The sequence below is a fragment of the Dama dama genome, chromosome 14, assembly GCF_033118175.1.
Source record: "Dama dama isolate Ldn47 chromosome 14, ASM3311817v1, whole genome shotgun sequence".
NCBI classification, from domain to species: domain Eukaryota; kingdom Metazoa; phylum Chordata; class Mammalia; order Artiodactyla; family Cervidae; genus Dama; species Dama dama.
In genome coordinates, this window is record NC_083694.1 from 44,208,425 (window position 1) to 44,222,751 (window position 14,327).

Sequence of the window (14,327 nt, forward strand, 5' to 3'; positions counted from 1 at the left end):
ACTCGGCTTCCTCCCTCCCCCTACAATCCTAGGTGGGAGGGGCGTAAGACGATGGGTTTTGGCATTCAGGTAAAAATAATCGCTCCCCGAGCATACAGAACGGGGCAAGACAGTGGCGACCGAGGGGCGTGGCAGAGAGATTAGTACGGCCTGAGCCCTGCGTGCTCTGCGCGCTGCGGCTTCTTTGCGTCTGCGTATTTCGCTCACCTCCCTTTCTGCCTCCGCTGCCGCCATGGCGCCTGTGGTTAGTATGACTCCGCGTGAGGCCTGGGTTCTGGGGGAAGCACGTGGGCCTCACCGGCCCGGCCCCTACGTGGCTCTTGGCGGACGGCGCTCAGCATCGTCCTACCGGGGCCTGGCTAGCAGGCCGACCGGAGTGAGCCAGGGTGGCCGCCGATCCCCGCACGTTGTGGGCGGAGGAGGCCGCGGCCCGAGGCGCGAGGGGGAGATCTGGGGCTTTCGGAAGCCGCCGCTCGGGCTTGGGCTCCTGCCTGTGGTCAGCAGGGAGCTGGGGGACTGAGATTGCAGCCTGGGCTGGTCAGCGATCCTTGGAGCCGGCGTAAGGCAGCCGAGGCCTGGGCCCGGTTACCTGGGCGGCGGGAGGGGAAGGAGGGGACCTGCCACTCTCGGGGACCGTGCGCAACCGGAAAACCTGTTGCGGGACTCAGGGGATCAGTGGCAGGGTCCACGAAAGGAGGCCTCACTGGCCAGTTTTCACGAGGAGGCCTGGGCTAGAGGACTCTCTCGCGTCTCCGGAGGAAGTTAGATCTTAAAGGGCGCAGCTCTGCAGACCCTTCCCGGTGTCCGGAGAGGGCCCAGTTGGATTCTGTGTCGGCCAGGCTGAGCCTGGGCCGTGTGGCGCCCTCATGTCACTGGCTGTAGATGGTCTCCTTCCAGGGTACTTGGAGAAAGTTTCCCTACCCTTCTTTGTTGGGACACCTTTATTAACAGTTTGGGCGCATCTCCAGCTTTCTGCCTGCTTGGGCCTTTAATGCTTTTAGGCGTTTGTATGTTTTTGATTTAAGACCATGGTGTGGGGGGGAATGAAGCCCGTATCCTGCCGGCAGGTCCTCTGCTTGCTGATTGTGTGTTTCCGGGGCTTAAAGCAGCCCCTTTGAGTGTTACTAGGAAGACATGTTAGGAAGGAAAAGAATGAGTGACTTTTGTCGAAGCCTGAGTGTTGAAAAATTCATCCAGTTAATACAGGTTTTAGGTGAAGTTCTTTGAGACAGGAAAGGATGCGAAATGTGTTCTTGGAAAGGTCTTTTTAGATTCTGAATGGCTTTTTAAAGTGCAACTACAGGTAAGTATGTTGTCCAAGTGCTTTTTTTTTTAAAATTGGAGTCGGAATTTGTAGAGGGAGAATATTTATATAAGGATCTTTGTGAGAATGAAGGAGCTGGAACCTTGTAGCTAAACTGGTGGTTTGAAAGTGCTCATTCAGAGATTAAATCAGTTAGAAGGCCAGAAATTGTCAACGTCTTGTTGTAATTAGAACCTTTAGCTAGACCCTTGTTCCATTTGGGGTTAGATGGGCTGCTAGGATGTGTGGTTCTGGTCACTGTCCTGAGAAAGTAGATGAGACAGGACGAAGGTAAAAAACAAATAAACTGGATTGGCCCCTGAGTCAGAAAAGTTAGGACACGTATTCAATTCAGATTAAAATTGTTTTAGGTATGCAAGGCATTTTCATGCCTGTGCCTTAATCCTGGAAGAAAACAAGTGAGTGTTTCTTTATTTTGGAAATTTTAGAGTGAATAAAAGGAAGCATTTCTTTTATTGTAGTTCTTAAACTAACAGACCTTCCATTATTCGCCTGGAAACTAGGGATGCTGGAAAGTGTAAATGGGAAAAGAGTGCTGTAATGAGTTTCCTTTTCTAGAGGGCATGACCCCAGAGCAGCATCCTGAGTATTATCCATCCTCCATCCTTGGCGCCCTTGCAGGGGAACAGAATCCCGTGGTTTTTGCATTTGTGTGTACTTTTACAACTCTGGTCTTTCCACTTCTGTTTATTTTTTTGTTTTTGACTGGTTATGCCTTTATCTCTCTTGTCATTTTTATCCTATTCTTAGAAAAAGCTTGTGGCGAAGGGGGGCAAAAAAAAGAAGCAAGTCCTAAAATTCACTCTGGACTGTACCCACCCTGTAGAAGATGGAATCATGGATGCCGCCAATTTTGTAAGTTACCCCCTGATGCCACTCTGGACAGTAGCAAACCCTTTGGGATATTGCTGAGAAGACATACTGGAGCCTGTTTGTTTGCAGGCTCAGGCTGCTCTGCAGGTCTTGCTGTTGGGTTCGACTCTGGATCTCTGTCTGCTTCTGGTTCTAAGCCTTGCTTTCTCAGGGGTGTGACAGTGAAGAGTAAAGGAGATGCACTGGAGCAAGTCACTGCCAGAGGGCCACCTTTTCTTCTTCGGTTTCCAAAAAGATCTTACTTAAAATTTATCTGGTGAACTTCCTTGGATCCAGCATCTCCTCTGCACTTAGGTGTGTTTAGGTGTAAGCTTGGCCCTGATGCTGACGTTTTGGGCCCAGGGGCTGCCTGTTCCCTGGGCCTGATGCTCGGTTCTGGGGCCTTGGACAGAGGACAGCATCTCCTTGAGCTTTCTGTTGTATTAAGTGTCAGAGCTTCAGTATTCATGCGAAAATATCCTGCTTGCTGATTTGTAATTGTAGCTTGGTTTTTTTCAGACCTTGCTCTGTACTGATTTTTTTGCCCTCATGTTGGCCCCATTCCCCAATACTCCTCTATTTCACCTAAATCTAGAAAAATGAACCTAATTGCCACATTTTGGAATCTGCAACTTGGTTTTGGCATTTTACGCTTTTCCTCTCCATAGCCAAGCAAAGCTTGGGGGAGTTCAGACATACTGTTGTGTGGAGCCCTAAGTCGACATTTTCTCTTGAGTCTCCAGAGGTCAACTATTGCCAAGATAAATATCATTACAACAAGAATAATTTTCAAATTAAAAAATTAGCAGCTTGGCCTATGGCCACGACTTACAAAGTGTGGTGTCTGGGTAGCCTGTAGTTGATTGGCCCTCTTGTAGATGCCTGCCGTGCGTGGCCCTGGCCTGGCCTGCAGGTCCCTCCGTGGCTCCGTGTTCCTTCTGTCTTCTTGCTTTTCTCTGTGGCCTCTTGTCCCTCCTAACTTGTAGCTTCTTCCACATTGTGTCTGATGGCCCTGTTATGCCATTATTCCCTCCACTGTCTCAATATGTGTATGTGACTGTCTTTGTTTTAGGTGCCTCCTTAGGATAGAAAACAGTTGTTTATGAGTCTAAGACACAAAAGTCGAGATTTCTGACCTCATCACACTTCCTGTCGCCAGTTATCGTATTGTATTTGGTGTCTTTTTTTTTTGGGGGGGCTGTGTTGTGCAGCATTTGGGATCTTAGTTCCCTGACCAGGGATTGAATCCATGTTCCCTACAATGGAAGCTCAGAGTCCTAGTACCAGCAGGAAAGTCCCCAGATTGGAGTTTTTAAATAGAGGACTGTAGGGATGGGAGCTGAAGGGCCTTCCTGTCTTTGCAATATCAAGAAAGCCATAAAAGTCCTCCTTTTTGGTCCGAGAGGTGAATGGCCAGCCCAGGCTTCCTCTGGGGTTTTCCGAGTCCCGTCTCTGGGCTTCTGGGCCAGTGTCCCTCCTGCTCTTAAGTGCTGGTGCATGTGGCCCCTCAGCTCTGGTTGCCGCATGTTTTTGTTCTTCTGCGTGGTTGAAGATTTATTTTCTCTGATCACACTGAGGACAGTGCTTTACATGTCTTAGGTTCAGAGGCTGCTTGCCATTTTTTTGCCTATATCTACAGATGTAAGCTTGGGCCTAGGTTTCCTGTCTACTCTTTACCCTTGACCCAAGAGTCAGAGACTGAACATATGACCAGCTATATGCTTAGAGATAGGAGTGTAAAAAAATATTTTTGGACTTTTCCTGATGGTCCAGTGGTTAAGGCTCTATGCTTCTAATGCAGGGGTTGCGGGTTCGATCCCTGGTCAGAGAGCTAAGATCCCACATGCCACGTGGCGCAGCCAAAAAATTAAAAATAAGTAGTGTGTGAAAATGGTTCAGTCATGTCCAACTCTTTGTGACCCCATGGACTATACAGTCCATGGAATTCTCTAGGTCAGAATACTGGAGTGGGTAGCCTTTCCCTTCTCCAGAGGATCTTCCCAACCCCGGGATTGAACCCAGGTCTGCATTGCAGGTGGATTCTTTACCAGAAGAAGAGAAATTAAAATTAAAAAGTGTTTTGCTGGTGACATGGGTGAACTAGTCTCCTCACTAACTGGTCCATTTGACGATTTCTACAGGAGCAGTTTCTTCAGGAGAGGATCAAGGTGAATGGAAAAGCTGGCAACCTGGGTGGCGGTGTTGTAACCATTGAAAGAAGCAAGAGCAAGATTACTGTAACTTCCGAGGTGCCCTTTTCCAAAAGGTATGGGAAGGAGAGGCGTTACTTGTCTGTTTCCTCAGCTAAGGTTCCCACCCACCCTGGCCAGGAAGGTTGCTCCCTGCAGAGTCATTTGCTTTGTGGTTGCCTCTGTTAACTTCTGGAGCAGTGTCCAGTGTGAGGGGTGGTGAATGAACGAATGTTACTGTGGTAGTTAAAAGTATTCACCTATTGGTAGTTCTCTGCAGTTTTGTTTTCCGCAGCCTAAAGCAGTGGTCCCCAACCTTTTTGGCACCAGGGACCAATTTTCTGGAAGACAGTTTTTCCATGGTGGGGGTGGGGAATGATTCTGGCAATAATACAAGCCATGGGGAACTTGGCTGTCTGGCCCACTGCTCACATCCTGCTCTGTGGCCCACTTCCTATCAGGCTTTGGACCAGACGAGTCTCACAGCTTGGGGTTTGGGGACCTCTGGGCTAAAGGATTTCCAGCAGTAAATGATGCTCAGACTTGCTTAGACTGTATTCTTAAAAGTGAGCATATTACTTCCTTTGCCTCTAGATCACTTTGAAGAGCTTTCATTTTTATTTTTATTTCTGTTTTTTTTTTCTTTTGTTCAGTTGCTAAGTCGTATCCCACTCTTTTTTGACCCTGTGGACTGCAACAACACTAGGCTTTTTTTCCTGTAAATGCTACCATAGTTAGATGAGGGATCAGAAGTCTTAGTTTAGACTGAAGCCACCTCATTTAATTCCTGTAGGCCCATTTATTTATTTTTTTGTCCATACCACGTGATTGGCAGGATCTTAGTTCCCAGACCAGAGATTGAACCCTTACCCTTGGCAGTGAAAGTGCTGTGTCCTAACCACTGGACCGCCAGGGAATTCCCCTTTGCTTATGTTTTTAATTAAATCAGCAAATGGCTGGGTCTCTTCGCTATTCACCTGAAACTATCACAACATTGTTAATTGACTCTCCCGATGCAAAATGTTTTTGGTGTTAAAAAAAAAAAAAAAAATTTAAAAAAAGAGAGATGACTTTAGAACTACTCCTTTTTTTTCTGGCTGTGTGACTTGTGGAATCTTAGTCCCCTGATCAGGCATTGAATCCAGGCCCCCAGCAGTGGAAGCATGGAGTTCTAACCACTGGCCTGCCAGAGAAGTCCCTGAATTACTCCCCTTCTGCCTGGCTGAGTTATTTTATGTGTGCAGAAGGCAGTTAGATGGCATGAGAGACAGGATAACCGAAGGGCCTCCAAGGTGTACTTAACACCTGCCCCACCAGCCCCCGCTGAGCTCGCAGGGAAGAGCCTGCCGTCCACTGTGGTCTGTTTCCAAATCTCCTAACCTAGTGTGAGAATGTCTCTTAACCCGTGTCACTTCAGTTTTCACAGATTTTCTCTTGTTTGACAAGTAGGGAAGGAAAAGAACCTGATGTGTTAGAACTATGTTTTCTTGAAACATTTAAGGGGCTCCTAATCTAGAACAGTCTTTTGGCCACACCAAGCGGGTTCTAGTTCTTGACCAGGGATCAAACGTGTGCCCCCTGCAGTGGAAGCTTGGAGTCTTAACCACTGAACCACCAGGGACCAGTGGAACATTTCTCGCTTATCTCTGAACTTCTGTGTGTGTGTTTTTTTTTTTTTTTTTTTTCATTAGTTGGAGGCTAATTACTTCAGAACTTCTGTGTTTTAACCTAGCTTGCCCCCGTATTCTATTATGAAAACACTCCAGCCACCTTAACTTTTGAATTAACCCACTTTACCTGGATATAATATAGTAGAAATAGTAAATGGAAATAAAAGAGAATACTTTGTAGGTGAAACGACCAAATTGTTTTATTTTTATGTAGGGAAAAGTGGGTAGAATTGAACTGAGATCTTCACATCTTTGTGAAGATTGCTTGGTTGGCGTAAGTAACACAGTGGAACAGTGTTCATTTCCTGGAGGTCTCGGGTTTCTCGGTTTGTTAACACTTGGTCCCATCTAAAGTGCCAGAGTTTGCCAGTACATCTCATTTAGTCCTTGTACCAGTCTGAAGAGATGGTAAGTATCTTGAGTCCTGTTTTATAGAGGATGATACTGATGTCTAGAAAGACTAACTTGCCCAGTGGTGGGTTTGCTGAACATTCCATTCCCTCTTTATGGTTCTGGGAAGATGCCAGAATAGATAAACCCCAGGGCCTCATAAGCAGATGGATGAGAGAGCAGGATTGTGGGCTTTGTGTTGAGCAAAAGAGCCACTGTTGCCTTTAGGTGAACGGTTTCCTGACAGCAGTGTTTGGGGGTGAGGCTTAGCCCAAATAGGCTTAGGTGGCCACTGGGCGAGTGGACTAAAGAGACCAGGTGCTTAAGTGCACAGCTTGAGTTAGGGCAGTTGGCGGGGGGCGGGGTGGGGGGGGGGTGGGGGTGGTGGGAGATGGACATCTCAAAGTGGGAGTGAGAATGTGACAGGGCCCTGAGCTGCGGTCCCAGGAGCCAGCAACCTTAAAAGGAGGTTTTAGTCAATGAGGTGAAGTACTTGGAGCTTGTTAGGAACCCAGCAGTTTCTCAATAAAAGGTATTAAGATTGTGTGCTTGACTTCCAAGTGACCACCTTGATCTCTTTCCCCAGTGGTCACTACAGACCATTTTCTAGGTGATGGCTCTTGTTTCATGGACAGCGGTCACATCTTAATCTGTTCTCATTTTTATGGCCAGGTTAGTTAGAAGAAATGTGGCTGATGTTTATTCTCATTAGAACAGTGACTGGGTATATTTCCCAACTGCCATTTTTTGAACCATGGGAAAATACCTTGAATTGTAGTGACTTTGAATGCACAGGTTTCGTAAAAGTTACAGTGTTTCAGAATATAAGAATGTCTTGTGTCTAGTGGAGTTCTCAAGTGTTCTTTCTCTGCAGGTATTTGAAATATCTTACCAAAAAATATTTGAAGAAGAATAATCTACGAGATTGGTTACGCGTAGTCGCTAACAGCAAAGAAAGTTACGAATTGCGTTACTTCCAGATTAATCAAGATGAAGAAGAGGAGGAAGATGAGGATTAAAACTCAAACGGGAATATTTGTATAAGTTCTTAAATAAAATTTATCAACCAAAATGGTGGTTTTCCTTGTATCTCTGCAGTGTGGACTGAACAAAATTGGAAATCATAGTAAAAGGGCTTCACTTGGGCTGTCTCTCACTTGTTATTGAACTTTTTTTCTGCTTAAAGATTTCAATTCTTGTGGTAGAAATAGCAAAACAGAGCTAAGGCTCCTTCGAGGGAACTGACTTGTGTGACACTGAGCAGGTGGAGGAGGGCCTGGGGGTTGGGGGTGAGTTGTCAGTTCCATTTGGTAACTCTCAAAGGCTGAGGAATACAAACGTGGCAACTCCTGATTCACTGCAGGCAGAACGAGAGACTTGCTTCTGAGGTTCGCTTTTGGGAAAGTGGCAGTGTTGAAAAAATGCAGGGTTCTGGGGCAGTTTTGTGATTCTGTCTTCATTTTGTGATCACAAATTACTCTTGATACACATGGTTACTATGTATGCTAATCCTTTTTCTTCCCATAGAAATAAACTGTGGTCCTTCAGTGTTGCCTTGTATTCTGCTCCCCCTCAGGAAAGGGTCTAGGGAGTGGCTCTAGTAAAAGTCCCAGGTGTTGGATTAAGGAAAGGTCTACACTATAGGAATTTGTAAAATAATTGTTTCTGCAAGTCTTTGCAGCAAACTGTCATTCTGACCCCAGCAGGGGGAGCTGGAGATGAGGAGTAGTGGAGTTTGCAGAAGGGGGTGAGGATCTGTGGGATCGAGACATGGGTTGGGATCGAGACATGGGTTGGGATCGAAATTCTTCGATGCCCAGAGCTCTGGAGTCTAATTGGGGTTGGGTGTGAAGGAAAGGGGCTGGGAGACAACTCAGGCTGAAGAGAAGTGTCCAGATGCCCAGGGAATAGTCACTCCGTTTAGGCCACAGCTGGACTTAATGTCATTCTACAGACCAAACTGAAGGCAGTGTTCCCTCCATACTATTCCCACAATGGGTTCTGTTGCCCTGTGTGTAGAGACTAAAGATCCGAGCTCATTAAGATTGTAAAGATGTGATTTGCTGATAGAATCAAGAGGGAGAAGAGGATCTAATACCTTAAGGTGCCCTCAAGTCTAAACCATCCTGCAGGAAAGTGCATTGTCTTAAGATGATGTAACAAATTCATGGTTTTCCAGAGCTTGCCTACGGTTCATTTCCACACCTGCAATTCTTACATTCTTGATAGTTGCATAGTTAGAAATGTTAACATTTGGTGCTTTTTGAGTTGAATTTAACATTGAGGGTTTGCAAGTTCATTTGTGGTAAACTACCATTCTCTATGCAAATTTCTTGAAGCAGAATTATTTGCATGTTTCTGTTCTAGAGAAGGCAGGGTTTCTTTCAAATTTAACTGAAGCTCTTTGGTACTGTCCCTTACTATGATTATTAATTTTGTTAGCAAGGTTGTGATTTGGGTTTGCAAGTTGTACTTGTTTGTTGCACTGATGTTCCATTATAGAAACCTTAGTTTGATTGTAAAAAATTATCCCTGGGCTGAAATTAGTATATAAGTTTTTTCTTTTAAACTATTCCCAGGATTTAAAATTTGTAATAAAATGGAAACTTCTTGGTTTTTCTGTGCCTTTTTTAACTCTTGTGTTTTGACTTCTGATCACAGGAAAGTGGCTACACCTGGCTACTATTATTGTGCAAGGATTTTTTTTTTAAAAGGACTTCATGTTAATCTGTTTAACAACAAAAAAATTGGTTGTTCTGCTGTAACAGCAATGACCTTGAACTTCATTAAGTTTGATAAGAATGTGTATTTTATTCCCTCAAAAATTTCTTCACCTTAGTTATGTTGCTGTGCCTCAGATTCTGGAGAGTACTATAACCAAACTCTCCATGTAGAATTTCTTCAGACCCAGAGCCAGAGAAATAACTTGGCAAACACATGACTTTCTGATGGATGTGATGTGAACTTGAATTACTTGGCACCCATTATACCAGCTGGGCCTGGGCTACATTTTAGACCAATTTCCTTTTGATTTGTCTTGCCTCGTGACTCACCTGCCTGATCAAGGCACAGGAAAAGATTAGGTCATGGAGAGTTTGAAGCTGAGATTTCAGTTCATGCAGGTAGTGAAGTAGGAAGTTGGTACAGTCTTGTTCTCAGCTGACTCCAACTCCACCTCACCCTTGGCTTGATCAATACCAGCTCTTTAACTAAAGGTTTGACTTTGTTTTCCTTTCAAAGGCCCCTGTGACCACCCCACACACCCCATGACTCCTTCAGTGGTGGAGCTGTGCTTTTCTGTCATGTCATCCTTGCAGCATTTCAGGAGGAGACTTGTGTTGAAATAGATGAGTTCCGGCCAATCAGTGGTGCCTAGCACTGAGGTGTTCAGAAACGTGTCACAGACATGGAGAAAGAGGGACGGTTTGATCATGTCATATACTAAGACAATTGATCAAAATTAATGGGGCATGTAGACCTCAGCATTTTTAGGGCTCACTTGGTTTCTTGGAAGGTGGGCAGCATCTCCGTAAGTTGATAATGGTCCTCCAGCCACTGATAGGCTCAGGTGAGCCTGGAAACTGGCTTTGGCAGTCTGCTTTTGTCTCCCTTTTGCTGCCTGGCCCGTCTTCTGACTTGCTCCCAAACTTCTCAAGGCTGTATGTAGGGTCCTGTGCTGACCCTTTCCTGTGAGGGGGCACACCCCTAGGAGGTGGGTCCCTGACCAGACAACCACAGATTTGGCAGTACCATGGCCTTTGCTTGGTAACCTTGGACAGAGTCAATATATATATATTTTGGTTTTGCTGGATCTTCTTTGCTGTGCGGGTTTTTCTCAGAAAGGACTGCTCTAGTTATGGTGGAGGATGATGACTAACATCACGACTGATTTGTGAAATTAAGCAGCTGGAACTCTTCTTGGTTGAAAGATACCTGACTTTCTCAACCTCACCTTGGGAACAGGAGCCACAGTTAATGGTTCCTGTGTGGTGAGGGGCTTTCTGGTGACGGGAAATACTGTGGGTCCCAGCTTCTCTAGAGTGGGACAGGGGACCTGTGGAAGTGCCCTGACCTGATTCCTCCATCTGGGAGGGGCCGGGGGCAAGGCTGGTGACAAAAGGGTGGGCAGTTTTTAGAGTTTTCTCCTGGATGGTTAACTTTCAGGAAGACAGGAGGTCTGGGAAGAGAAAGGCAGCCTTGCTGGGGAAAATGCAGGCCTGCTGAGGCATCCGTGATTGAGGCTCCCTCAGCTAGGTGCCCAGGAGGTAAAATACAGCTTCAGGAGACCTGGAGGGGCCCTTGCTTTCTTAGCCCGCCTCCTCCCTGCCTGTCCCTTGACACTGGCAGGGTGCCTGCCCAGGGTGGATTCAACGTCTCTCCTAATGTGGTTTAAAAGCAATTCAAGAGATGGTATTCCCAGCTCCCTGCACTTTGTCCAGGAGGCTGGACAGACCTGTCCTTGCCCAGGAATGAATGAAGAGGATCTTTGGTTTGAGGCTTACTGGCAATTCATTAGACAGGAAGGGAGAGGAGGAATGTGGGACACATCTTTCCAGCCTTCCCTGCATCACCTGTCCTCTTCATGCCACCTCCTTAAGAGGTCTTGTGCTGGGAGCCTTCGCTAAGCATCCACAACTCTCCTGGCTCCTCAAAGGCCCCAGGAAGGGTGAGCCTGCCTGCTGATGCCAGTGTGGCATGGGTACTGATGTCTGTCCACCTGGAGGAAGCAGGTGTTCAGCCAAGACCAGAGAGGTGGATGCCAGAGAGGAGACCGTCTCACAGCTGCTTTGAGCTTCCCGAGTCAGGTGGTTAGCTGCGGGTCGCTGGCGCCACGGGGTCTCCCGCGGGTTCCTCCAGAGATGTCTGGCCCCAGGCAGTGAGGTGAGGGTTCCGGGCTCTTCCAGGATTAGAAAGCCGGCCAGCCTGTCCTTCGCTGAAACTTTCGCGTTCTTAGAGTAGCTTTAAGACTCGCTGCAGCCGAGACTGGCAGCGCTTATTTAAAATTCCAGTCTTGCTCCCGAGGGCTCTGGCCTCCATCTTCACCTTTAACACCCGAGGACTGGGGGCGCGGTTCCTTCCCACTCCGCGACAGGTGTCGCTTCAGAGCGGGAGTTTTGGGCACAGAGAACGCGGTTCCCCCTCACCCCCGGGGGGCTGGATGTATTTAAAGCCGACCGGCCAGGAGGGGCGTTTTGGGAGGGGTACGTGGGCGGTGGGAGCCAGGTGCGATGGAGTGAGGGAGGAGCCAGCCTGCAGATTTTTCTGGAGGAATCAGACCCGCTGACTCCAGATCGGCCCTTCCCCAAGTGCGGAACGCTTTTTTCTTCGAATGTTCTTTGGAAAGGGGGTTATAGAAGCGTGTTTGGCTCGGTGCGAGGCGACCAGGGGCGGGGCGCGTGTGAGTAGTGAGGAAGCTCGCTGCCCGCTGCTCCGGGGACCCGGCCCCTGCGCCCTTGGGGACCCTTCCCGGGCGGGGGCGGCGGGGACGGCGGGGGCAGCGGGCCCTGCCGCGGGTACGCGCGGGCCGGCCCTTCCCTGCCTCCACTGGGCCCGGCCCGCCCGTGTCCCAGCTGCCCGCTTGGCCGTCGGGTCCCCGGGCGCGCGGGCGCCTCGACGGCTCCCCCTGCCGGAGTGCCGGGTCCCCCACCCCGCACCCGGAGGGTCCGGACTAGTCCCCCCAACTTGTTCTCTGCTGTTAACTAGTCGCGCTGCCCGAACGATGGGATGGGGTTGCCACAGCAACCAGACTGGACGTCACAATCCGGGCATGTGTGCCGCCCCCCCGCCGTGCCGCCGTGCCGCCGGCTCTGCCGCCACCACCTCGGCCGGCTGCGGGACTCGGGCTTCGGGGCGCGGTGGGCGGAGCAGCCTGGGCTTTGCGGGGAGCTGGGCGAAGGCGGCCGAGAAGAAGGGGGTCGAGACGGGGGGGTGGAGGTTTGGGGGGGTGGGGGGGCAGGCGGCCGCCATCTTCTCGCCGAGGCCGCCTCGCCCGCCTCGCGCGCCCGTCCGGCAGCGCACGGGTTAAGGCTGGCACCGCGCCCGGCGGGAGGGGGGGCGCCCACCTCCCCTCCCCCCCGTGCCGGGCATGCGGGGCCCGCTGGGCACCGAGGAGGAGCTGCCGCGGCTGTTCACGGACGAGATGGAGAACGAGGACGAGATGTCAGGTGAGCGGGGCGCCGGCTGCGCTCGGGGCCGGGGCGGCGGGGGGCGCGGGGACCGGCTGGGCCCGGGGGCCGGACCTCGCGGGCGGCGCTGGCGGCGCGCGGGAGGGGGCGCCGGGCTGCGGGCTGCGCTCCCGCCCTGCTGGCGCCGCGCGGCCAAGGGCGCGGGGCTGGGCGAGCGCCGGGGCGCGGCGCGCGGGCCGCCAAGGGCGGGTGCTATCGGGGCCACCCTGGCCACGGTGCGGGCGGAGGACCGCCGGGGGCCTGCGCCGGGCGCCCGAAGCGGGGAGGGGGCGCGGCGCCGCGGGGGTCAGCCGGCGTGCCCTTGAAGGGGGCGGGAATTGCGCTGGGTTGCTGGAGCCGCGCACCCCACGCTCTCGCCCCGCACCGCGCACCCTTGCCCTCGCGGGGACCGGCGGGGCTGGCGGGACCAGATACCGGGACCCGGCCTATCTCGGCTCCTGGGTGGGCTGGGTGGGGCCCGGAGCGGGCGGAGGACGGGACGGACTAGGGGACCGGGCGAGCGCCCAGGCAGGGGCGACTTCCCTCCGGGCCCACGAAGGCTCCAGGCTGAGGCGCGCGGGCTCGGACTCCGCTCCCGGTTCCCGGCCGCCGAGTGCCGCGACCGCCGCTCCCCAGCACTTTGCCCGGGCCGCCGGCGTCGTCCTGGCGCGCCCTAGCGCCGGCCGGCGTCTCCAGCCCGCGGTCGCCCGCCTAGTGGTGTTCCCAGCCCACCCTGCTTTGGCTCCGGGCCTGACTCCCAGGGCCACCGCCCCTGCCTTTCCATCCCTCTCCTGAATTCAGCAGAAAACAGGGCTTGTGCCTCAGGGGCAACCTTGCAGGATCATTCCTTACTTAACTGCTCACAATGTGTTTGGGACGTTCCCCTCCCGGCACAGCTGGGCAGGGTCTCACACTGTGGGCCGGCCGTCTTCGTTCCCTTCCGGAGGACTCTGTCACATCTCAGCGTCCCCACACCAAGTCATGGCCCCTTCTGGCCTCCCAGGGGACTTGCGGGAACTGCGGGAGCCCTTCCTCGCCCTTGAGTGTGCTGTTTGGCCCCCGGAGCCCCTTTTCCAGGGGCAAGAGTATTCCGCACATTGGCACCTCAACTCCTGCATGCAGGAGGTGAGAAGGGAAGGACCCAGGTGGCAGTTCTGTCTCTTCCTAGAGGGGATTCCCACCAGGTGGCCACGCCCACTGGGGGGGCCTCCTCACCCCTTCCCACTTGTTTGCTTCCTTTAACATGGTGACTGGGGCCTCACCCTGCTCTTCAGATAGTTTGGCCAAGTTTGCAAAGGGCCTGCTGGGGTGAGGGGATTGGGGGTGAGGTGGCCCCACATGGGCGGAGTTGCTTGGACAATGGTTGACTCTTACATCGTGGGGGCCAGGGAATTAGGCCCATTTCCTGGAAGGGAACACAGAGGCCCAACACAGGCACTGAAACTCAGGGCTGTTTTCTACCGCGGAAGCTGGCTTAGGGAAAGCTGGTTACTGGCTTCCTTGGTGCATGGCACTCGGGGCGTGGCCCTTTGTGGCACTGGTTGATGGGGGCAGTGGACAGCTGAGAGTGCATGAACAGGTTTATTTCCAAGACTTTACCAACCCCCTGATGGGGTCCTCTGTCCCCCTGTGCCATACTCTCTGAATCTCTCTGGTTGTGTCAAGGCTCCGAGAGTGGGGAGAGGAGGTGGCCAGGGAAGTGGCCCCAGGCCGATGGGCACCCAGCTCACTCCTTTAG

The 14,327-nt window shown here is 51.3% G+C and overlaps 2 protein-coding genes across 2 annotated transcripts in view; both read left to right on the plus strand.

Annotated features, from left to right (window-relative positions):
• The first annotated feature begins 114 nt into the window (after positions 1 to 114).
• On the plus strand, positions 115 to 7,497 carry RPL22 (ribosomal protein L22). Its single transcript, XM_061160526.1, has 4 exons — positions 115 to 244; positions 2,075 to 2,179; positions 4,318 to 4,442; positions 7,300 to 7,497. The coding sequence occupies exons 1-4, from the start codon at positions 233 to 235 to the stop codon at positions 7,442 to 7,444; spliced, it is 387 nt and encodes a 128-aa protein (XP_061016509.1). The 5' UTR covers positions 115 to 232; the 3' UTR covers positions 7,445 to 7,497.
• A 4,983-nt stretch (positions 7,498 to 12,480) lies between these two features.
• CHD5 (chromodomain helicase DNA binding protein 5) overlaps positions 12,481 to 14,327 on the plus strand; it is a 68,231-nt gene continuing 66,384 nt past the window's right edge. The window contains exon 1 of the mRNA XM_061160527.1: positions 12,481 to 12,589. Coding sequence (XP_061016510.1) covers positions 12,511 to 12,589 — 79 coding nt within the window. The 5' untranslated portion in view covers positions 12,481 to 12,510. The remainder of the gene's footprint in view (positions 12,590 to 14,327) is intronic.

Bases quoted from the DNA above. Each gene is read 5' to 3' on its own strand.
- RPL22 (XM_061160526.1), top strand. The intron at 2,180-4,317 runs GTAAGTTACCCC...CGATTTCTACAG, and splicing joins TCATGGATGCCGCCAATTTT to GAGCAGTTTCTTCAGGAGAG. The intron at 4,443-7,299 runs GTATGGGAAGGA...CTTTCTCTGCAG, and splicing joins GAGGTGCCCTTTTCCAAAAG to GTATTTGAAATATCTTACCA.